The following is a 22,566-nucleotide window of genomic DNA, read 5'->3' as shown; positions in this document are numbered from 1 at the left end:
AATGCGTTCACTCCCGAGAAACGTCACGGCCAAACAGATGGGCCTTGATCCAGTCCACGACGACCAGGACACGGTTGCGAGCTGTTGATATCCTTAGATCATGTAGAATTCGTGGCTAAAAAAAGGTCAACTTACTGCTGAAGCACATGCTTAAGTATGCACTACGCCAAAAGAGATAAGTCAGAGTACCGCCACTGGCGATGTTGCCGTTTAGCCAGCTGATATCGGCGACAGCACGTTCTTTGCCAATGTAAGCGAGGGAGCCCTGGTGCGAGTACTGGAAAGGACCAATTTGTTTGACCCTGCGCATCTGATTCTGGCGTCTACGGATCTCCTCGAAGACCTCGTTGCGCTCGTTTTCGGACTGCTCCTGGGACTGCTGACTGGACAGATTTTGAAGCTCCTTCTCGATCTCGTCAGACTCGGCCATGGTGTTGAACAGGCGGGCCAGGAAGGCACCTTCCTGGACGGCAACCTGGGCGGTCGGGGCGTAATTGGTGATAGCACAGTCGCCGACGGCCCATATATTCTTGGCACCATTGACGACTAGGTCCTCGTTTACGGCGAGACCACGGCGAGAGTTTGCCTGGGCGGGGAGCTGACCCATTAGGTCGCGCACAACGGGACGCACAGCATTGCCGGTGGCCCAGACCAGGAGGCCGTAGGGAATAATTTCGATGTCTTTCGAGCCATCGGGCTTGGTAACTTCGGCTTCAATGTACTTCTCGGTGACTTTCTTAACCATAGTTTTAGTGCGTATGTCGATCTTCTCCTCCTTAAATATCGATTCGGTGTAGTGAATCAGTTGTTTGGAGAACATGGGCAAAACGTTTGGTAGAGCCTCGATTAAACTGACGTGGAAGCTGTCCTGGATCTCGGGAATCCACTTCTTGAGATCCTCACTGAAGAAATCTTGAATTTCACCGGCAAACTCGACACCAGTCGGGCCACCACCAACCACTACCATATGCAGCAGGCGCTTGATCTCATCAAGTGGCTGATCTTTGAACATAGCAGTCTCGACGCAGTCCATAATCCTCTTACGAATTTTTTGAGCATCGTTGACCTCCTTCAGAAAGCAAGAATGCTCGCGTACACCGGGAATACCTGCATATTGTCAGTTCTTTTCCTATTTTGGCCTCCTTGTCGCGCACATGAATGTACCCACCAAAGGTCGCGTTCTCGGCACCAACGCCGATCACAAGCATATCAAAAGGAACTTCAGTGTGGGAAATATCACCCTTGATCTCGGATTCATCTTTGATGCAAACAACGCGTTTTTCATAATCAATCTTAGTAGCCTCGGCTTCGTAAAATTTCACTGCGGCCTTCTTCTGACGCAGCACATTACGGATTGGCTCCATGATTGAGCGGTGTTCGATAAGACCAGTGGTACATGACGGCAGCAGGGGAGTGAACAGGAAATAGTTGCGGGGGAGACGACCACGACGTTGTAGTTCTGCGTATCGAGCTTTTTCAGCAGGGAGACGGAACCCCAACCAGTTCCTATTTGAGTGACAGCATTATTAGCGCTTCTTTCTCCGAGATTCACAATCTTAAATGCGACATACCGAGAATCACCAGGGTTTTCTTCGAAGGATCCGGCTCGATCTGCTCCTTTGGGCAGCGGAGAGTGTAGATACTAAAACCCACGACACTGGTAACACCAAGTCCGGAGAGCCAGGCCAACCACCAGGACCAGAGCAGAAGACGGAACCGCTTATTGGGTTTAGGGGCAGGCGAGGGCGACGGCGTTGGCGGCATCGTGGGCGCAAGATCGGCATAGCCACGGCGAGCGTTACCCGAAACTTTTTGGGAATAAATCGACCAGAAAGGCTTCGCACGCAGGGCTTGTGATGCCGCGGAGGCGTTACGGCGTGGCATCGAAGTCAGCTGCATGATGCACGGGGAGCCCAGCGAGCGTATTGCTAGCGTGGTGCCAGCCATTGGGGGAGGTAGGTAAGGGCACCAGGTGCGGTCCAAGGTAGTTTTAAGCGAGAATATAATTCAATCAAAAAGTTTGGAAATAAAGGAGTCGGGTCCCGTATGCCCGTCGAGAGTCTCAACTGCGTAGCTGTATCGGGCGATGTGTGGAGGACTGCTCTCAAGGAGGGACTTTCTTTCCGTGTCTCCATTAGTTCAGTTTTTTTATTGTTTATCATTTATATACATAGATAATTTACTTAGTAGGTATTGCCCTTGTGTTAATCACAACTGCTTCTTATTGACGATTTCGATTGCTAGTGTTCAAAACGGACAATTGACTTTGTTTCTCTCCAATTGATGCCTTCCTATTCTGCTGATGACGAGCTGCCAGGCCTCAGTATCTTTTGTGCAACGGCAAAACTGGACGCCAAACAAGAAACTGGATGCGTAAGGGGGCGGAGTCTTAGATCTATCCAAATGTAGGTGCGGGCGGAGAGTCGGCTCCCAGATGAGGAGCGGAGTTGAGCGCATTTCGAATTCGAAAACCATACATAGAATTACACGAGGTCTCACGGCTTCCAGTCTCTTCTACAAAATGCATCACTGTCCGGCTTTCATCCCCGGCGCCGTCTTCCGCTATCTGAGATGCCCCGATTCCCCTCTAGTATCAGCCGCCGCGCACGAGAGACTCGGCGCCCAAAATTGCTGCTTTCACGGTTTTGAAAATTGCGACTTCTCTGCATAAATGCTCAAACACGGGCCGGAAAATCGAGTTTGATGGAAGTGGTGACTGGAAGTGGTGACTGGATCTATTCCGATGGGAATTATAATTCCGATTTCATTATACAATGAGTGATTATCTGCTCAAATCCAGGGGCTTCCACTCACGCAAGTTTCTTACAAATCAATTGCGGAATAGCTCTAGCTTTCCTTGGACCAAGTCGAGGGTCTCTCCTATGTAGCGATCTCAAAGCACAGTACGTAATCTCGGATTTAATTTTCGTGCCTCGTATTTCATAACACTACTCATCTTCCGCATTCCTAGAACAGATTAATAAAATTATGCCACCTAAAAATTTCATTTACGTTTCCCAGTGCTGGAACTGAACATCCGATTTGATAAGCCACACCACCGGTGCTAACGGGTACTGGTTACATTGGCGGAGATGGTTTATTTGCCGTCGCCAGCGCCCATTCTGACTGGCAGCTCTCGGCTCTAGTCCGTAGCCAACAAAAGGTCGCCCAGGTTGCAGGGAATACCTTCAAATTCGGACCGTGGTCGGCGATCTAGACTCGTCCGTCTTGATTGAAAAGGAAGTCCAGAATGCCGTCACTGTCTTCCGTATGCCTACCTCGATTCATAGATAACATATCACGCCACTCACAATTGACATACAGACATTGCCGACTGTGACCATGTTGCTGCAGCTAAGGTTATCGCCAAGGGCTCGCAGTATCACACTCCCGAGCCCCGATTGTGGGTCATCCATACCTCCGGCACTGGTATCCTCACCGTTGAGGACCAGGACGTTGGCACTTACGGAATTGAGCGACCTAAACAGTATAACGATTGGGATGGTGTGAGTGAACTTGTCAATCTCCGCGCCGACGCTTTCCATCCAAATGTGGGTGTATCTTGACTATCAATGAATGCGCTAGCCAACAAATCTTTTTTGATAAATGATGTCTTGAGTATAACAGCCGCACTTTCGATTAAGTCCGGATAAATGGCGCCAATTTGAGAATCTTCTTTGTATCACAAAGCCGTTGTATATATGGACAATCAGTCGGCTTCCAAAGGCCAAGGACACTACTATCCATACTCTTTGAGGTTTATAACCGCTTATTCTTCGATTTTAGACGAACCCAAGCCCAGCTACGTCAGAAGAATGTACATTGGAAGAAAGCGGCACTTGAGGCTCTTGATGCTAGTCGGAGGAAACTCTCGACCTATTGCCAAAAGGCTGAACGAGCTCATAGGCATCGGTATGCTATAGGGAGATAAAATAAAAGATATACTTGGAACCTGTATGCCACATACACCACCACGAAAAGGGTTTAGCTTCACAGGAAGAACATCCATCCATCATCAATATGACTGCAGTTTTTCCACCGGATTCTTCATTCATGATATAGCTTCATGATCAGTACTTCAGTCGCTTCCTGAGACTACTCTCTACGTCTACGGTGGGCATGGGAGTGGTTGGTTGTCTTCTCTCCATTGATATCGACCCGTCTGCTATATCAGACTGCCATCGAGCCATCCCCATTTCAACATATATATATATTTTTTCCTGCTTTCTGAATTAAAAACCAAAGAACTATATTGAAAATCACCTTTAAATTAATCATAACTATCTCTGTCATTATTTTTATTATTTTTAGCTGACGCAAAATCTTTTCTCCGTCTTAGCTACAGGCATTGGAGTTGAGCGGCTATTCAGTTCAGCGAGGAAGATATGAATGCTAAGACAATCCAAGATTTGATACTGTTTCGTTGTATGACTAGATTTGATGTTGAGAACCTCGAGTGAGATCTACCTCTCGAAAGTGCTAATATAAAGAATCTTTTATCACCGATCGCGGAGATAAATAGCCAGCGTTCGGCAAGGAAATGGAAGCGTTGGAGAGATCAGGTTGAATATTTATATCTAAAGTGTGTTGAAAATTGTCCATTCATACAATTCTCCAGGATTCAATCCCCAGCATGGTGCATGGACCAAGCCCATTTTCCAGTCCAATTGAATTCAGGTATGCTTGTCCACATGGATGAGCCATGAAACCTGAGTGGCCCAATTATCCCTGAATGCCAAAGTTCACTATGCCTTTCAGGCGGAAAATATGGTCACTGGCATGTACTATAAAGGTCACTCTTTTCCCATTTTTTATACCCTTTAGACAAATCCACTTATTTGATTCTCACCCATACATTTCCGTTCAGTAGATCAAGATAGCCCCTTTATGCTGCATTATCCTACCCTGCTAGTCTAATTCAACAAAGTGAATCAAGTAAATCAAAATCAACAAATATTGCCAAGTCGAAAACTTTACTGTGTATAATTATCTAGGCTTTCTCATTATGCTCGAAGTACCTAAAAGAAATAATCGGCTATTGCAGGGCGCAGATTTACTTCATATGCATCTAGATATAGATGTTGAAAATTCGTCACTGCTCTCAATATTTCTCGGCATATACTTCTGCTGTCTCCTGGTCATGATGATCATATGAGATGCCATCATGGTACAGTGCTATGTAGCCAAACCGACACAACGTGTACGGAAATGATTTGAATAATTGGGGTAACTGGCTAGAAACTACCGACTGAAGCCCCCTAAAGAGCAACGTAACATCTCGGTGGTTCACTGCTTGTCTGGGAAGCCAAAGTCGACACCAAACGCTGGATATACATAACGAGTAAATCCCTGATTCTTTGCCAAGCTTTGAATGAAGATGTTTATCGCTTCCAATTCCTTCCGCCCAAGATTCACCAAACATTTGTTTTGTTCGATTCGGCTTGGAGTGATCGATTTTGCCAGCACAGACCGCCCACAGGACACTGAACGTAAAATATCAGTGAAATCGTTCTTCTTTCCAGAGAAGGTTTACGACACTGCGAGAATGGAGACATACCGTGCCAGCTAAGTAAGATCACAGCAGGTGACACATTTCTATAAGTCGCTAAATTTTCGATCACGGGAAGTTGCATGAGCGGGCTTCCATTGCTGCCGAGCGGGCTATATGCAGTAACATGGATCGAGTGCTCTCTGCAAAAATCTACGATTTCCTGCTGAGGCAGCAAAACATGGTTCTCGATCTGATTCACTGCTGGTGTGATCGAAGATTGGGATAGCAGCTCCTTCAGATATCTGAGGCTGTAGTTGGCAACTCCTATGGCTTTGACCTTGCCGTTGCCCAGTAACTTTTCCATGTCTTTGTAAGTTTCAACGTGAGACCGACCTGGCATCAAGTCACGGGATCCGTCACCCAGCGTCGGAAAATTTTCATGATTTCCTTTTGGAAGGTTAAAAGTGTCCAGTGGTAGATTGAGCCCTAAATCTGGTGTACTCACCTTCTGGGTTCATCGCAACAGGCCAGTGCATCAGGTAAAGGTCTATATACTCCAGACCCAGAGCCTTCAGGCTTTTTTCGAAGTTTTCTTCCACGCGTGTGTGGTAGGTACACCACAACTTGGTCGTAACGAAAACATCCTCACGCTTAACAGCACCGCTCTTAAACGTATCTAGAAGGCCTATGCCGACTTCTTCTTCATTTCCGTAACAGTACGCAGCGTCTATATGTCTATAGCCGGATTGAAGTGCATGCTTGACGGCAGCTCGGACTTCTCCTGGTTTGGACTGCCATGTGCCTATAATGAATACAATTAGAACTTAGGCGCACAGCAAGGTGGACGGGAAGAGAGCAACAAACCTAACCCAAGTGCAGGGATTTCGGCCCCAGTGTTGAGTTTAAAACTTTGGGGTAGTTCTGCCATTCTCTGAATGAATCTGAATTTTATCGTAACTTTAGTATGTGTAAGATTCACAACAAAAAGCCGAGATAGGGTAAACGTTTGCGGAAAGTTGAAGTCTCAACGATTATCGCCCTTGATGCGATGTTTACCAGATTAAAGTAAACCATTCTTTTGGACGTCTTCATTGTCCAAACTAGCTTGGGTGTTAACTTTCCGGTATAAGCCCCGTTCCGGAAGAAGATCCGGAACTCATATTCCAGAAAAGACCACAATCGATGTGGTAAAAGATTCGGCTTTCTGTCTGCAGTCGAGCTAATTCCGAATCACAAACTCGACAGGCCAGATTGGGAGACAACAATGGAACGGATGCAGTGGTGTCCGAACTGCTGCTGCTAGAAGTTGTTGTCGGGTTTGATAAAAATACACACTTCGAAGTATCCAAGTCGGAATTACTTTTCCTTTCTGGAATACCCTAGTTCCCTAACTGCAGAATGGGTGATTTGTTGGGAAGAGGAGGAAGTTGAACCTTTTATCACGATATGGAAGGGAAATGAATACATCTATTCGATTAACAACCGTGGTTGTATCCAAGGGCATCCGGCCAAGTTCCATCATGCCAAATACACCCGAAAAGAACGAACAGATCGGTCAATATCCGCAACTCGGAGACCAACATGCGTCAGCCTAAATCCCTTTGTCTGGGCATCCGATGACATTGTATTCAATTATTGAAAGCAACCCAATGTGGTCGTTGGGTCCCAAAATCTTTCTTATTTGGAGGTTCAAAGCTCTGTTTAAATCACAAGTCTGTCGGCTTGCGGAAGGTTCATGAGCCATTTTCTTTCCCTTCTGGCGCTTTTTTCTGCGACTCTACCGCCCGGAAAGTCCCTGAACCGAAACCCGAGAACCTAGAACGAACTTATTAATTGCTTCACAACACCTCTTTAACTCTTGGTCGACCCGCCCATCCCACAAATTATTTACGCCTCTGGTGAGCAGTCAGAAGTGGGACTGCGTAGCGGAAGGACGTACACGAAAGGACTACTCGTGAACGTAGAACCAGCTTCACCATTGGCCGTGTGAACATATTATGGGAACAGTATGAAAATCAAATAGCCTGGGGCTTAGAGACTGCCGGTAATTAAATCCCGATGAAAGCCTATCATTCGCTCTCGCTTACAAACAGTACATTCGCCACAATAATATCAAATCCCCAATCTGGTCAGTCGTCTTTGAAATGAACTGAAATTTCTCTGACGGAATAGAAATGCAATGAGAAGGAGTGCTGGCTTAAGGGAACGATGCCAGTAACTAAAATTCCTACGAAGACGAGGAAGGGAAACATCATGGTTTGCGCTCCATTTTGACTGCCTTTTAATTAATTACACAGTGAGAGGGTGAGAAAAAAAAGTTTTAGAGAAACGCGTTGTGACGAAGGAATCTCCTTTTCAAAAAAGAACTTGTCGCATCCTTGGCAGACAATCGTTATGTACACGAGAGCAACAGTTGGCCCTCGAGACCCTCGAACAACATGTCAGAGCTATATAACGGCTCCCTCCTGCCAAGTATTCTCCTTTAGTATTGGGCATAACGTAAATCCACCCGCAAGGTGACATTGCCTTGTTTTTGAGTGCAACCTCTCAGGCGATGGATGAGACTGCTCTCAAATGGCAGAGTACTAGACATGCCAAAAGTCCTCTCATTAATCTGCAACAGAAATGGGAGATAAGAACAAGCTCGAAACACCTCACTAGCATAGGGCAGATCACTTTTAGAAAGCGCTCAAGAATGTTGACTGGGGCCAGTCAGACAGCTCCGATGCGTGAAGCCCGCCCTTGATGTGGTCGTTGTGCGCTCAATACTGATTTGCACCAGTGTAGCCATACACAGGGGATAGGCTATAACTTGGCAACATTGGAAGTGGAACTTCAAATAATATTCACTATTCTGTCCTCGAAATTGTAATTTCCAATTATTTATTTCGTCCCAGGAATTATCTCCTCACCGTTGTCGTCAAATTCAATCTTCTCACCGGTTTCCAAGCTTTTCCGCAATGCAGTTGCTATTTTCAAGCCGGTAAGAGCAGCAGAAAGCGTCATCGGAAGTTCACTTTTATCTAATATAGCATTTGTAAATTCATTCAACTCGGTCACGAAGGCTTCTCGGTACCGGTCAATCCAACTGTGACTAACTTCCTGCGTGATTCCAGCTGCATTCGACACCTGAACCCTGTTGTGGTGCGGCACGGAGTTGATCGAGATTTTTCCTGTCATACCAATGATGTCCGTAGAATTGTCATATCCATTAGAGGTTGTGCGGGAATGGTAGTAGTGGGCAATCCGGCCACCCCAGAACTCAACCACAGCCACAGCGTTGTCAACATCCTTGAAATCTTTCATCTCGTGGTGATGAGCGATGATCCCGGTCGCCCAGAGAGCTTTAGGCTTGATGTCATCACCAAGGATTGACAAGGTGAGGTCGATATCATGAATGACAGTATCCAAAAAGATTCCCCCACTCACTCGAGCATACTCGATAAAGTATCCGGTCTTGTCCAGTTTCTCGGCACCGTGCGATCGCACAATAATGGGTTCGCCTATTGCACCGTCTTTGATCTTCCGGAGCGCATCCTGATAGTTTTCATCGAAACGGCGAACAAATCCAACCATGACCTTTGTCTGCGGATACAGCTCTGCTTTTTGCATCAACTGGCATAGCTGGTAAAAGAAAATAAGCGATTATACCATTATGACAGTGTTCTGCCTCTTACCTGAGCAGTATCTTTGGTTACTGGCTTTTCACAAAGAACGTGGATTCCCAGCTCCATGGCGGCCAGTGTCTGCGAGAAGTGGAGCTCTGATGGTGACGCAATGACCACGGCATCCAGTCCGGGCGTACGAATCATCGCTTCGAAAGTATCAAACACCTGCACGCCCTCCGGCTCCAGGTCATTCTTAGCCCAATCAATCTCATGCGGTGCTGGTGAACAGACAGCGAAGAGCCTTGCTCGAGGGACTTGATGAAGGACATTCAGTGCATGGCGCTGGCCCATTCGGCCTAAGCCAACAACGCCAATATTGGCTTTCAGGATGGTCTGGGTCATCGCGAGGGTAGCTTGTAACGGGTCAAAGAGTGAGGAAAGACAAAATGAATGGGTATGATGGAATTGCGTTTCTGAACGAATGTGCGGGTGGCTTTTATCTTTCACTATCCGGGATTCAAATGCCGGGCGGCAATCTTCCGAGAGTAGATGTCAACAAATCCGGGGATGCTCCCTGGCCCCGAGGTTGGCTTTTCGCGTATTCCTGTGGGGGAATGGTCTCCGGTGCCATCGGCGGGGGATGTGGAGGGCATTTACCCCAGATCAGCCCCCGAAAGCGGGGGATATTTGAGTTTGGAACTGGATGGTAAATCCGTTTTATCCTTATAAATTGGTCTAAATTGGTCACTGGAGTCGGCAGGGGTTCGCTGTTTTTATTGTTCAGATTAATCAATTTGTTTTTCGAAAGCAAATTGGCTATGTTTCTCTCCACCATTCAGGAAAATCGCCACCAGTTCCTCATTACCGCTGCCTGTGGTGCCGAAAACTGAAGGTCTGAGACATGGAGGGCTATCAGGAAGCAGATACAATGACAGACGTGGCAACAAAATAAATCAAGTTACCAGTCCATACACCTTCTGTTTTCCGTAATTGAATGGGCTACAGTTGTCCTCTTGAGTATAACTCTGTTTAAAATGATGTTTTAAGACCCTTCTGTGTATAAGCCACCTTTTGAGCTTATTGGCTCTTCGTTTTCGCCTCAGATATTAGGTGATTATTCAAAGCGATGATCAAGTGGTTGCGTGATGCTAGATGACTTTAGCCTTTAGCAAATAACTACCGATATTAAAGACGAACAAAGAAACACATAAGCCATCTTTTTCTGGTTTGTTCAGCGGAAACAAGCTTTATCTATAGTAAAAATTAGTAATTATCGAATGCCGGCGAATAATCAAGCAAGTTGTGGTCACTAAGGAAATTGAACCCCAGACAGATGCGTTAATGGCAGCAACTCAGTGTAAAGATAAGGGGGGTTCTAGTGCTTACAGGATAGAGCCTGTCACCTAGATAAGACGAAGATGCCTGGAAAGCAAATAGTATATTGGAGGAATACAGAGACTGATTCTTGGAGAACCTCTGGGTTCTCCTGAGAGGAGCTATTTAACATGGGGGGCAGCATTTCGGTGAACCAACGCTGACGTGTCGACACCTGTACGATGTTGATCTTCTGTGCTTGCGAGAGATCCGTGCAAGATTCCTGGGTACTCGCATATAATTTACCATAGAAAGCGCCAACGAAGCGAGATCCTTAGATGCTTGGCAGTCGTACGGAAGGTCAATATCATTGGTTATTAGCGTTTATAGTGGGTCTGTTGCCTAAGGCTGCCTGGCCCCTGATGCCAAGAGCCGAACTTAAAACGACCCATAATATCAACATCGTCCTATTTAAACCTCAATCTGTTCCCTCTTTCATTGCTATTCTACTTTATCTCTCATACTGCAAATACCCTTGCACAAGCTCATCTACATCATGGCGTTCTCGTTGCCCCCTCTTCCCGTCAAACATAATGACTTCTTGGCCTACGTGAAATCCAACCCAGAAAGGCGTATGACAGATCTGATCGAGCCTTATGTCAAATACGATGCTGTTTTGCGTCAGACATTTGCCCAAGATCCATCTAATGCTTCTATCCAAAATAACCATGTCAACATTGTGCCACTATACGACCAAAATCGTTCTGCAGATGTTCGTATTCGAGCACGAGACCTTGCATCCGAGACACCAGAGGAAAAGGAGAAGTACATCTTGCCACTGAGTGATGAACTTCGAAAGCCAAATGGCTCCCCCGCAGTTGTGCCGACTTTGGATGAATTCCAACACAACTTTGCTCTCTTCACAGAGGGCTCACTCAGCGAGATTGACTGGTCGAACGTGGTTGCTGCCGGCAGTGCTGTTGTGACTTCCCTTCTGCCTGTCCCGGAGAAATACCGCAACTCCAAGAGAGGCCTTCGCCAGTACTATCACGAGGAGTTTGCACCAGCATCCGATGTGGATCTTTTCTTGTATGGCTTGACTGAGGAACAGGCACTTGACAAGATCAAGTATATCGAAGACAAGATCCGCAACACCATTCTCTATGAAACCACGACTATTAGAACAAAGAACACGATCACAATTGCCTCGCAATATCCAAACCGGCATGTCCAGATCGTTCTTCGAATCTATCGTTCGATCGCTGAGATTCTTACCGGGTTCGACGTTGATGTTTCTTGCGCTGCCTATGACGGCAAGCAGGTGTTCGCCTCTCCACGTGCAATAGCCGCGTACATGACCCAAATAAATCAGGTTGATTTGACTCGACGATCGCCATCATATGAAAATCGACTTTCCAAGTATTCCCATCGTGGATTCGAGGTTTTCTGGTCTCCGCTTGACAGATCGAAAATTGATCCGGTGAGATGAATACATATTAAAATGGGGAATATAGAGCTAACTTACTGAAAAGACCATCTTTGAACGAAGCTTTACTAGGACTGAAGGTCTCGCCCGACTTCTGGTTCTAGAGAAACTTCCCCAGTCTCAAGACAGAGATAATTATCTCCAAAAGAGACGCGAGGAGCGGGGCCGGCCTGCTCTTAACATCTACATGCGTCGCCGCCAGGGGAAGGATTTGAGAGGAAACATTAAAGATGCCTGGGAGGATGAGGTTCCCGAGTGGCAAGAACAAGACCAAGTGTCTGATTACCACACCTTTGTAAGAAGTCCCCCCTTAATTTTCCTTCTTTCATTACTGACTCCACGACAGACTATCCCTTACGGCAGAAACTTCAACGCTAGGAAGATTGAAAAGCTCCTCTATACCAAGGATTTGCTCTTGAACGCTCAGTGGAATCAGCCCAAGGATCGCGAAGTTTATCTTCATCGCCACCCTGCATTCTTTGGCGAAGCTGAGCACGTTATTCATGATTGCTGTGGGTTCTGTCCTCAGCCAGTCACTGAAGAGGAAAAGAAGATTGCCGAAGAGGAAAGCAAGATCTACATCTCCGGTGATGTGAGCTTCATCAAGGATGACCCTGGTCGCCAAGAAATTGGCAGCTTCAATCCAATTACAGAGACCGATTGGACCGGTAGGGATATCGTACATTTTCATTCGTGGAAACCCAACGGCTAACAATCTGATACAGAAATGGCTTATGTCGGTCGGACTGAAAGACTATGCCAGGCCATCGTGTCGAACAATATTGAAGCTGTTAAGGCCTTCCTTTCAGAGGATGGCACTAATCCAGACCGCCGAGATTACACTGGACGAACACCGCTTCAACTGGCATGCATGTCTTCCACTCCCGAAATTGTTCAATGTCTCGTTGACCGTGGTGCTCGCATGATCCCACGCATGGCCGATGGAAAAACAGCACTGCATCTCGCCGCTGCCCGAGGAGATGTTGAGATTATTCGCATTTTGCTCACGAAGAGCAATCAAAACGAAGAGGAAGAAGAGAAGAAGAAAGATGCCGAGAAGAAAAATGAGAAGCAGGAAGACAGGAACGTCGATGCTATGAGTGTTGATGGAGATGAGACTAAGGACGACATGTCGCTTACTTCTGAGTCTTACGTGAAGGTTGAGAACGAAGACAAGGACACGGAAATGACGACCTACGACACGCTTGAAGACAATGAACTTGAGCCTGATGTCTACGATATCAATGTGGTTGCTTGGGATAGTCGTACCTCTCCGCTGCACCTCGCCATTCTCCATGGACACGTTGAGGCCGTGAAGGAGCTTGTCACATCTTTTGGAGCCGACGTTTTGCTGCCAATCAAAATTTTGAACGATTACAGTAAAAAGCCAGAGGCAGCAATTCTCACTTTGGTTCTCGCTCTTTCACTTCCCTCGGACAAGGCGAGAGAGATGTCAAAGACTCTTTTGGAACTTGGGGCTTCGCCTGCCCAGGCAGATCTGGCACAGAAAACGCCACTCTACTACCTTGCCCACTCCAGTGAGAGTGACTTGTTTGATGTTTACCTGCAACACGACGAGCCAGCAGTAAAGCGGGCCATCAATCACCTGGCGGTCATGGGTTCGCGCTGGTCGCCTGAATTTTCCTCGACCCTGATGATCTCTCTGACAGCTAAGAACTCACCGGTGGCAGCAAAGCTACTGGACGCAGGCGCCAAGCCAGAGATTAAGATCGCCGATTTCGTGAAAGCCCTCAAGGCCCAAAGAGAAACCAACCAGCTACATGATAATGTCAAAGAAGAGTTCAAGTCCAGCATCGATCAGCCAATCTTGCAAGCCGTTGAAAGCGATCTTCCTCTGGTTGCCATTGATCTTCTTAATCGCGGAGTCAATGTCAACACTGAGCGAAAAGAACGATACAGGGCGAAGGGTGAGACGGTTCTGGATATCACAAGGGGAGTTCTGAAGAGCCTTCGGGAATACCTGACCAGCTTCGGTTTCAGCGAGCCAACACCAGATCCCTATGCGATTACATTTGATAAGGATGACGAGTCATACTTGGCCGACTTCATGCCCGGGAGTTACAAAATGTTTATTGCAAATGTTCAGCTGCGCAGTGCACGGAAAAAGGCCCATGATGCCGCAGAGCGATTTAAGAAAGCACAGATTGTGCCAGCTGATCCTCCAGGAACAGCCGAAAAGAAGCAAGCCATCGCGGAGTTAAGTCGCGAATACGAAAAACTGGAAGCTGAGCTTTTGGCAAGAGGCGCGAAGACATTTGAAGAGCTTCATCCTGTTTATCAGCCGGCACAGCCGGTGATTCCTCAAGTGCAGCCTGAGACAAAGGAACATAAGAAGAATGTTTTTAAGGTCCGGTTTAACTTCAACTTGCTCGGCATGAGTGATGCTTGTCGTGAAGGATATTTGGAACTGTGCGTTATCCCCTCAATTGGAGGAAGAAGAATATCTTGCTGACATTGACCTCATAGATTTGAAGCTGCGTGGAACGGTGACATTGCCACCATCAAGACCTTGACACTGGGTATGTGGGGAGCAACTCAAGATCAGCTACCCCTCGAGATTGCTGTGAATGACTCAAGAGGTATCTCATGTCTTTCAATTGCCATCATGCGTGGCCACTTGGCGGTTGCCAAATCGATTCTTCAAATCCTGCGCGCACAGCTGAAGGTTAAAGAGCCCCATGGGAACAAGCAAAAGCGGTTTGAGATGGCAATCAATGATGAGTGCTCATCTGATGAGGAAGAGGATGATGACCGGTTGAATATCGTGGGTGATGAGGTTGACGATACTTTCACACACGACAACGTTGGCGAAGTCATCAGTCATGTCGAGAGTGACACAACTCCTTTCCAGGCCTTCTCAAAGCAGTTTGATGCTTTCCTATTCCTCGACGCGCTCCCACCAAAATACCTCTGCAGAATCGTTCCCGAAGGCAACCACTACTATGGAAACCAACAGGGTGTGAAGATCAACAGTCTTGTGAAGTACGCGATTTACAAGAATGACCTTACCCTCTTGGATTTCTTGTTGGAGACTGGAAATGATCTAGCTCAGAACAACCCATCTGGAAAGTTCAAATTCTCAGTCTCCTCTGAGGAGTTCCAACTTGCCATCGGGCTCGGTCGCATCGACTGCCTTTCCAAGCTAATTCGGAGCACCGGGGCTGGACTTCCACTTGCCAAACTGAGTCAAGACTGCGGAGTCGAAGCTCGCAAGGAGCCTCAGTACTATCCTGGCCTGTCGATCCGTGGCACAAAGCGTACTGATTGGGCTGATGCTGGGCGAGGTGGAGATGTCGGATATCCAGATCAGCGCCCACCTCTTCTAATTGCAGCCCTCCAGGGCAATCTTGCCAGTACGGAGTTCTTCCTTGGTACTGGTCCTGGAAGGTACTACCTTGAGTATTTGAACTCGATCCCGGATGATGAGGATGTTAAGAGACTCGCTCAGTCCCAGCTTGGCGTTGAAGGGACACTTTTGAACTGGTTACAGATGAGAAGTAAGTTAGCTGACCAGAAAACTGAAGATATTTACTGATTCTTTGTTAGACAACCTTGTGATCCATTGTGCTGTGATGTCCAGACCATCTGATGAAACAGAGCGTCTTGTGCAGTACCTTGTTGATCATCATCCTGAATGCGTCGAGGTCCGGTCCAGTGGCGGATTCACACCCCTCGCCTTGGCCATGTCGCTCCATCGGGTCAGGTTCGCTCGTATCCTGATAGCCGCAGGAGCCAACCAAGCAACTCGGGATTCGGAAGCAAACAATCTTCTGCACTTGATTCTTAGCTCGGCCCAAGGTCGGACTTGCAAGAACTCCGACCGATGTGCCAGGCTTATCGGTCTCCTCGACCCGCAGCTCATCCCTACAATGCTGGTCGAACGGGCAGGCGATGACTCACAGACACCTTTCGCCCGCTGGCTGAACCGTTACCCTAGGTTCCGTCGCGATGAACCGATCTTGCCAGACCATGCTTTTGACCCGAAGTCGGAGACAGCGATGGTTGTTTCCATGACAAATTTGATTTTGGATCTTGCAAATTCCTCCAACCAAAGGCATCTGGAGCTCTTTGATGGCGCAGGAAACACTCCGGCTCATGATGCAGTCAAGGGAGGCTTCCCCGAAGTCCTGGAACAAATGCTGGACCGTCGCCCTGACCTTCTGTACCGCGAGAACGCAACTGGAACCACTGCACTCGAAATGGCCGTGGACGCTTGGGTGAACCAAAGTACCTCAGCGCCACCTTCAAGTCCTGTCAAGGGCAGAAGCCTCCCGCCTCAGTCCTTCAACATGGTTGTTCGCAACCCAGTGTATTTTGTCAAAGGTATCAGTGCCCCAGAAAACGAAGTGAATATCATGCTGCGGGTCTGCCAAGGTCGCGCTCACCAACGTCCTGCGAAGAGAAGACTGGTCAGTCTTTTCGAGGCAAACGAGGTTGCAAAGAGGTTGGCAGCTAGATCAGAGGCTTCTGCGGAACATGGAAATGGTCGTCGTCAATGTCGTCATCAGCGATCCTCAGACCGTGAAGTAGATGAGGTTGCCATGTCTCATTTCTTAGCTTCTCAGTGATCGTCTCTTTGGGGAAATTGTGTTATCAGATTGAGATACACGAATCCATGGTTACGGTACCACTTTATTTACACGTGATGAAAATTTTAAATGTTTAAATGTATATCTTTCCATGCGATATTTACTTAAGACACAACAGCCAGCTTGCTTCGGACCGGCATATTGTCTTCCATTCCTGGTTCAGGGAACCCGGAGACATTAACACCCTTCCGGAATAAGAGACAGTGAGTCGAGCCCCCAAAATGGAACATGCCAATCTCATCACCCTTGTTAAGTTTATCTCCCTCCTTGACAGTGATATCACAAGTGGATACCTCCGCCATACCAACACCGATGAATGCCATGAGTCCAATAGCCGGTTCATCCGCTTCAATGAAGATAATGGCCCTGGTAGCAGTCGAAGTAATGTATCCCTGCGAGGTAACCTGACCAGCCATATCAATTTCATTAGCCGACACCTCCGGGTTCCCAACACCCTCAAACAGCGGCTCAGAGTAATAAGTGCCATCAACAACATAAGCCTTGACAACCTTTCCACTAACAGGCGCATGCCAGCGGTGATAACTCAAAGCACTAAGGAAAGCCTGGTAAACAGTACCACCAACGAACTGAGAGGCAAGCTCATCATGAGCAAGCATATCAAGAACAGAGTACGGCTGACTCTTAATCCAAAACTTATCACGCGCTTGAACATGGTGCGCAGTTCTAAACGGCTTCGACTCACACGCATTGGCAATGACCTTCCCATTCTTCGGTTCCGCAACAGGACGTATCCCCTCCCTAAAGACGCGCGTAAAGAACGCATCCCAAGAGTTGAACCCGTGATTTGGTGCGGAGGGGTCACACTCGAACATATCATGGAACTGAAGATCCGTCGCGGCCGTAGGACCGATCTTCGCAACGGCTGTCAGATCACGTCGACCTGTTTCGCCGAACCAGCCGTGTGAAGAGGAATTCAGGACATCAGCTGAAGCGGGTGAGCGCAGGTACTCGCTCCAGACATTGAGAATTTTCTTAATCATTGCGTTGATCTCTGGATCGAGGAATGCTGCGTAACCACTTGGTGTACCCATCGGCCAATCGAGGACTGCATTGATCGGTAAACCAACTAGGCCAACGCGATGGGATTTATCAGTCCATGAAGGGGCGGTAGTAAGAAGATGATTCAAGACTTGTAGGAAATGAGAATGATCGCGAATCTCCGGGTTTCCGGTTGGGTCGTGGCCGTATCGTTTCTGGCGGGGGACTTCCTTGAACATGGAGGTCAGGAGCATGTATACTCTTGTGTTTGTTTCGATTAACTGTTTGAATTCTTCTAAGACTGGGTGTAACGTTGTCTGCTTTTCGTCAACCTTTCGGATGATTCCGCCGAGCCATTCTTTGTGGGTTTTGTGGTCGGCTGGCATCCAATGACCCGTTCTGGTATGGTTAGAGTTTGTAGAGGTGTCAATGGAGGTGAATTTCATACTTGTGGAGGTGGTGTGAATAGCCATCTTGAGTCATATTGAAGGTGATACTTGTAAGGGTACGTAAACGTTTCACAAAGAGAGACTAAAATCTGGGGAAAGGCGGTTAAGGTAAAGCTTGACTATGACAATCGGCTTGGCGATGGGTTGATCTTTATACTGTAGGGCTATAGACGTCGCAACCTAGAGTGTTATTATTACATCAGGATGACGCCCCGCAGTCTAAAAATACAAAAGCTTCTGTCAATTGCATTGATTCCTTGAATATTGTGTGGAGAAGTGGGCTGATATCCGAGTATCCGAGTATGATGTCATCTCTCCATAGTTGGATCCAAACACTACGGTAAAATCGCCCGTGTACAATTTCTTTCGAAGAAGTTCACAACATCAAAACGGTAAACTCATGATGTTCTTTTTGGGCCATTTACTATGGTCATTTGCGGCGGGTTTGAGGAATCCTATGCTTACCTTGAAGCGCGGCACTAATCACTACAGTCCACTGTTCTTAAAGAATTATCCAGCCCAGTTACATATAGATATAAATAGGGAGTTGCTAAATGGAAGCTTCCTTGTGATAGGTGGACCTCCCTCCCCCTCCAGGGCAAATGGAGTAATTCGTATGGCAAACAAAGAAGGCCACGATCCAACGAAATCACGCCGACCCCTATGCTTCCGTTAAAGACACACTGTAAGCGCTTGCGTTCATTCAACCCTCTACCCTCACATCCAGTGATCTCGCCCACCAGCTAAATAACCACTTCATATACGAAGATTACATCTAACGTTGTCTGTTCATCCGAAGGAACTCAATTGAAACAAGGAATAGGATCTTATGACTGGCTTGTCTTTTTCCTTGGGTCTGGCATTTAGTGCTCTCCCGAGCACTAGAGCAGTGCACTTACGGGCACTATGGATAATGAACGGGTTTTCGGTAATCCACTGTGAGTGCTGTATTCTCTGAATGCAAATAATGTGATAATATTAACATAATGCACGGGTTGGTTAAACAACTTAATATGCCAGTATTCTTTGCAAGAGATCTTTCACGGTTCTCAAAGTTCATCGGTGTGTGGTATGGGAGGCCGCGGCTACTGCACACCCCGTCTAAGGTACTAACCAATCCCTGGCTGATAGTTTACTTGAACTCGTCCGAGGCGGTAGATCTTAGGAGGCGTATGATAAAACGAGGTATTTTTTTTCAAGATAAGCTTGAGTATTACTGTTCTTCATGAGATGGACAAATAATGACCTCCGCAAACAATTCTAGAGCTGTGACTCTGTGGCGTGATAGAACCTAAATGTCTGCCCCAGTTGTCCATCGAATCGCAGCTTCGACCATACGTCGGACTAGGTTCACCTCCTCGAGGTCCCGTGGCGCATACACCATGATCTATGAGATCCCTCCTCATTAGCGTCCATTTCAGTCATAAGAACTATGCCAACTTTGGAAGGAACTGACCCACCCCGGGGGCACCGACGATGGATCCGCAAACCGACGGCCCCAACCCGCTTCCAAAACGGCGCGAGCGTCGGCTGGAGAGAGTAGCATATGAAGTGAATTGTCCTCGGGATGGGTGTGGGCGATTTCAAAGCCGACTTTCTGCGCTTCGGGATTGCAGGCTGGAGATTCCGGACGCGCATAGATGGCGTCCGCGGCACCACCTTCAGCATTGGATAAGCTAAGTCTGAGGATGTCCGAGTATTGGGAATGTAAATGTTTCATCAAGCCGATAAGGACCTTGTGGCTGCGTTAGGGTAGTTGAATTGCCTAATGGGATTGCCTTTATCGACATACTTCTCGAGCCCGCGGCTCAATGGTCTCTGAAAACTGGCGCTGTGGCAGTGTTCTTGAATTTATGGTCAGCTATATATGATTATGCGGTAAGATTCCATTCCTCACCTAGGTCTGAGGGATGGATGTCCGCCTGGTCTGACCGTCAGGGACTTGAGGTACTGAGGTCCCATCCGGGGCAATGTAGAAGGATCCCGCAAGTCATCTCCGCACAGGTAGTTAAAAGCCAGTACGACACGTAATTTATTCATTTTTAGCCAACCGCCGATAGTGGGTGGTGTTCCACCGGTTCCTAGAATTGAAGTTAGTTCAGGGCCGGCACTTATTGACCCATTGAGATCTTTCTCACCATAGTACAACCAGTCTCGATAGTCATGGACTGCCCACATAGCCGTTGTCATGAGCATTGCTCCGTAAATCAATGTACTTACATTATTTTGAAGGTTTGAAAAGAAGTCAATCCGTTTTGTGTTTGGAAACAAACGGTGAACGAAGGTACTAGCCATAGCGACGATGTTTCGCAGAACTATCAGAGCCGACGCAACTCAGATGAGCATCGGTCACCCTTCACGGTTCATCAGCACATAGGCGGGTGATATTTATGGAAAGAGCACTTACTGGGGGACATGTAATGTAAGCTTTACTCGAGCGTGACGTCACCAGGTCTGTGATCGTTTTGTAGCAAAATAACTGGGCACTAAAAAAGTTCTCATATGAATGAAGCCGAATCAAGACAAAATCAATACCGTTAGAAAGATTCCGGTCACATTTGTTGCACAGTTGACAAGGCCTTTACACAATCCGCCTGTTTGCTTCATAAATATAGCAATGTCAATAAGTAAAATATAAGACCAAGCCAAGAGTGAGTCTAAAAAAGTATAATCGAGGTTTCGGTCATTATGACGTTTCTTAATCATTTCTCTCTTTTTAAGCTTACCCTTTATCTTGTGGGCGACTGGGCGATAATGGTTGTGTAATTCCAGTGCTTGCATAAGGTCTTCATATATCTTCAACACGTGCTCCGGTCGAATTCTTTTGAAAGAGAGCAAAAACTCCGCAAAATCTTCAGATTTAACCAATCTCAGAACCATGGATCCTGCTATCACACGTGAGCTATCGCAACTTGACCCAACAGTCCCGTTTCGAGCTTCATGCGACCATTTACATCACACATGGGCCAAGCCCTTTTTTGCACGGCCAGAACTCTACATACAGCCTCGCACTATTAGCGAAATACAGCAAATAGTGGTACTTGCTAGTCGATGTCGCCGTACCTTAATCACTGTGGGAAGTGGTCACTCGCCATCTGATCTCACCTGTACCTCGAGCTGGATGATCAACCTTGACGACTTCAATAGCCTACTTGAAGTTGACAACAATCTTGTTAAAGTACAAGCTAGCATTCGATTAAGAACACTGGGAAGGGAGTTGGAACGGCATCATTTAACTTTGGCCAATCTAGGGAGCATCGACAGCCAGTCAATCGCTGGAGCGCTTGCAACAGGTACTCATGGTAGCTCCCTACAACATGGGCTGCTCTCTGAGTATGTTGAATCGCTAAGCTTGGTACTCCCTAATGGAGAACTGGTACATTGTAGTGGCAATTCAAACCCGATATTGTTTCGGGCTGCCCTGCTATCTCTTGGCGCCATAGGGGTCGTAGTAGAGATAACGCTGAGGGCCGAGAACGCATTCAACGTTGAATGGAGAGAATCAAAAAAAAAAGCTTTCGACAGTACTATCAATCTGGTCGTCCGGCTTATGGAATTCCCACGACTTCATCCGCGTTCTTTGGCTGCCATATGAGCGGAGTGCTATTATAAGGCATGCTGAAAAGACCTCTCGTCCGGTGCTGAGGCAAGACAACCAAAGGTATTCCTATATCGCCCTGTGCTTTTATCATTCTTATCAGTTTGTCCTTGCTCTGGCAAATATCTTTCCTTTCATTCTCCCTTGGATTGAATGGGGTATTTCGGGAATGCGATATGGCTTTGGTGCCACTAGCAAGACCCTCACTGGTGTGAGTCCTGCCCGCGAAGGACTTATGATGGAACCTTCCTATCCCCAGTTAGTGAATGAATGGGCATTGCCTCTTGAAAATGGCCCTGAAGCCATTTTACGCCTTTCTGCATGGCTCCATGGGGACCATCAGACAGCGCAGATACCATTCAGCAGCAAAGGCGTTTGGGTGAATTGCGCTATCAAGGTTAGGGTGGTGAATACATCCGTCGTCACGACCCCCAGGCCTTTCCTTGACCCTACATGCCATGACAGACCAACTCTTTATCTGAACGCGACACTTCATCGTCCGTATTTGCTTGATCCACCCTGCAGAGACCAATATTACCAAGCCTTTGAGTATCTCATGCGGGAGCTGGGTGGGCGTCCACACTGGGCGAAAAATTTCGGAACAGTAGCGTCATCTGAACTCCATAAATTATACGGAAATGATATGGATCAGTGGGTGAAGATACAAAAGGAAGTTGATCCCGAAGGCCTCTTTCTCGGCGAGTGGCATTACCGAAATCTCCCGGTAACTTCTGGTGTCAAACGACCGAAAAGTTCAGAGAGACTGGAAACCTCGATTAGTTATACAGGTTAATTGATATTGAACGTATCTAAAAGTAGGGACATGTACATGATGTATAGGGACAGAGTGATGAATTGAGGGAAAGCTGAATTGGTAGTGAGAGTCTCAGGCCTATTGGACCACTTCTGGTGTTCGGCGCAGATATTTGAAATGTCAGCGAGAAGTGCAATGCTATACAGAAAATCCCTATAGAAAATGTGGACAGGTGTGAGAGTGACCAGGGCCGGGGA

The 22,566-nt window shown here is 47.2% G+C and overlaps 8 protein-coding genes across 8 annotated transcripts; 3 read left to right on the top strand and 5 right to left on the bottom strand.

The window, feature by feature from the left end:
• Nucleotides 1-7: 7 nt before the first annotated feature.
• N7446_008818 (External alternative NADH-ubiquinone oxidoreductase) lies at nt 8-1,947 on the bottom strand (the record flags this gene model as incomplete). Its single annotated transcript, XM_058517563.1, has 4 exons — nt 8-81; nt 136-1,107; nt 1,169-1,506; nt 1,568-1,947. 4 exons carry the CDS (start codon nt 1,945-1,947, stop codon nt 8-10), a joined length of 1,764 nt encoding a protein of 587 aa, XP_058371209.1.
• A 1,303-nt stretch (nt 1,948-3,250) lies between these two features.
• N7446_008817 (Nucleoside-diphosphate-sugar epimerase) lies at nt 3,251-3,566 on the top strand (the record flags this gene model as incomplete). Its single annotated transcript, XM_058517562.1, has 2 exons — nt 3,251-3,268; nt 3,360-3,566. The coding sequence occupies 2 exons, from the start codon at nt 3,251-3,253 to the stop codon at nt 3,564-3,566; spliced, it is 225 nt and encodes a 74-aa protein (XP_058371208.1).
• A 1,720-nt stretch (nt 3,567-5,286) lies between these two features.
• On the bottom strand, nt 5,287-6,419 carry N7446_008816 (NADP(+) coupled glycerol dehydrogenase; the record flags this gene model as incomplete). Its single annotated transcript, XM_058517561.1, has 4 exons — nt 5,287-5,483; nt 5,558-5,938; nt 5,997-6,293; nt 6,356-6,419. 4 exons carry the CDS (start codon nt 6,417-6,419, stop codon nt 5,287-5,289), a joined length of 939 nt encoding a protein of 312 aa, XP_058371207.1.
• A 1,926-nt stretch (nt 6,420-8,345) lies between these two features.
• Nucleotides 8,346-9,641, bottom strand: N7446_008815 (uncharacterized protein). Its single transcript, XM_058517560.1, has 2 exons — nt 9,169-9,641; nt 8,346-9,115 (listed from the first exon to the last, which is right to left on the bottom strand). Exons 1-2 carry the CDS (start codon nt 9,499-9,501, stop codon nt 8,375-8,377), a joined length of 1,074 nt encoding a protein of 357 aa, XP_058371206.1. The 5' UTR covers nt 9,502-9,641; the 3' UTR covers nt 8,346-8,374.
• A 1,328-nt stretch (nt 9,642-10,969) lies between these two features.
• Nucleotides 10,970-16,488, top strand: N7446_008814 (uncharacterized protein; the record flags this gene model as incomplete). Its single annotated transcript, XM_058517559.1, has 6 exons — nt 10,970-11,893; nt 11,946-12,194; nt 12,246-12,567; nt 12,625-14,329; nt 14,387-15,417; nt 15,467-16,488. 6 exons carry the CDS (start codon nt 10,970-10,972, stop codon nt 16,486-16,488), a joined length of 5,253 nt encoding a protein of 1,750 aa, XP_058371205.1.
• A 125-nt stretch (nt 16,489-16,613) lies between these two features.
• N7446_008813 (uncharacterized protein) lies at nt 16,614-17,991 on the bottom strand (the record flags this gene model as incomplete). Its single annotated transcript, XM_058517558.1, has 2 exons — nt 16,614-17,907; nt 17,957-17,991. 2 exons carry the CDS (start codon nt 17,989-17,991, stop codon nt 16,614-16,616), a joined length of 1,329 nt encoding a protein of 442 aa, XP_058371204.1.
• A 1,225-nt stretch (nt 17,992-19,216) lies between these two features.
• N7446_008812 (uncharacterized protein) lies at nt 19,217-20,455 on the bottom strand. The gene is made up of 6 exons (XM_058517557.1): nt 20,365-20,455; nt 20,096-20,311; nt 19,855-20,038; nt 19,750-19,801; nt 19,414-19,692; nt 19,217-19,344 (listed from the first exon to the last, which is right to left on the bottom strand). The coding sequence occupies exons 2-6, from the start codon at nt 20,250-20,252 to the stop codon at nt 19,249-19,251; spliced, it is 768 nt and encodes a 255-aa protein (XP_058371203.1). The 5' UTR covers nt 20,253-20,311; nt 20,365-20,455; the 3' UTR covers nt 19,217-19,248.
• Nucleotides 20,456-20,835: 380 nt separating this feature from the next.
• Nucleotides 20,836-22,348, top strand: N7446_008811 (D-arabinono-1-4-lactone oxidase; the record flags this gene model as incomplete). Its single annotated transcript, XM_058517556.1, is given in 3 exon segments — nt 20,836-21,333; nt 21,345-21,444; nt 21,483-22,348. 3 exon segments carry the CDS (start codon nt 20,836-20,838, stop codon nt 22,346-22,348), a joined length of 1,464 nt encoding a protein of 487 aa, XP_058371202.1.
• Between the last annotated feature and the right edge of the window lie 218 nt (nt 22,349-22,566).

The sequence above is a fragment of the Penicillium canescens genome (assembly GCF_028828765.1).
Source record: "Penicillium canescens strain IBT 15451 chromosome Unknown utg000005l_segment0_segment0, whole genome shotgun sequence".
Lineage (NCBI taxonomy): Eukaryota > Fungi > Ascomycota > Eurotiomycetes > Eurotiales > Aspergillaceae > Penicillium > Penicillium canescens.
Note: the sequence above shows the minus strand (reverse complement) of the source record. Positions and strands in the feature narration are given on the sequence as shown.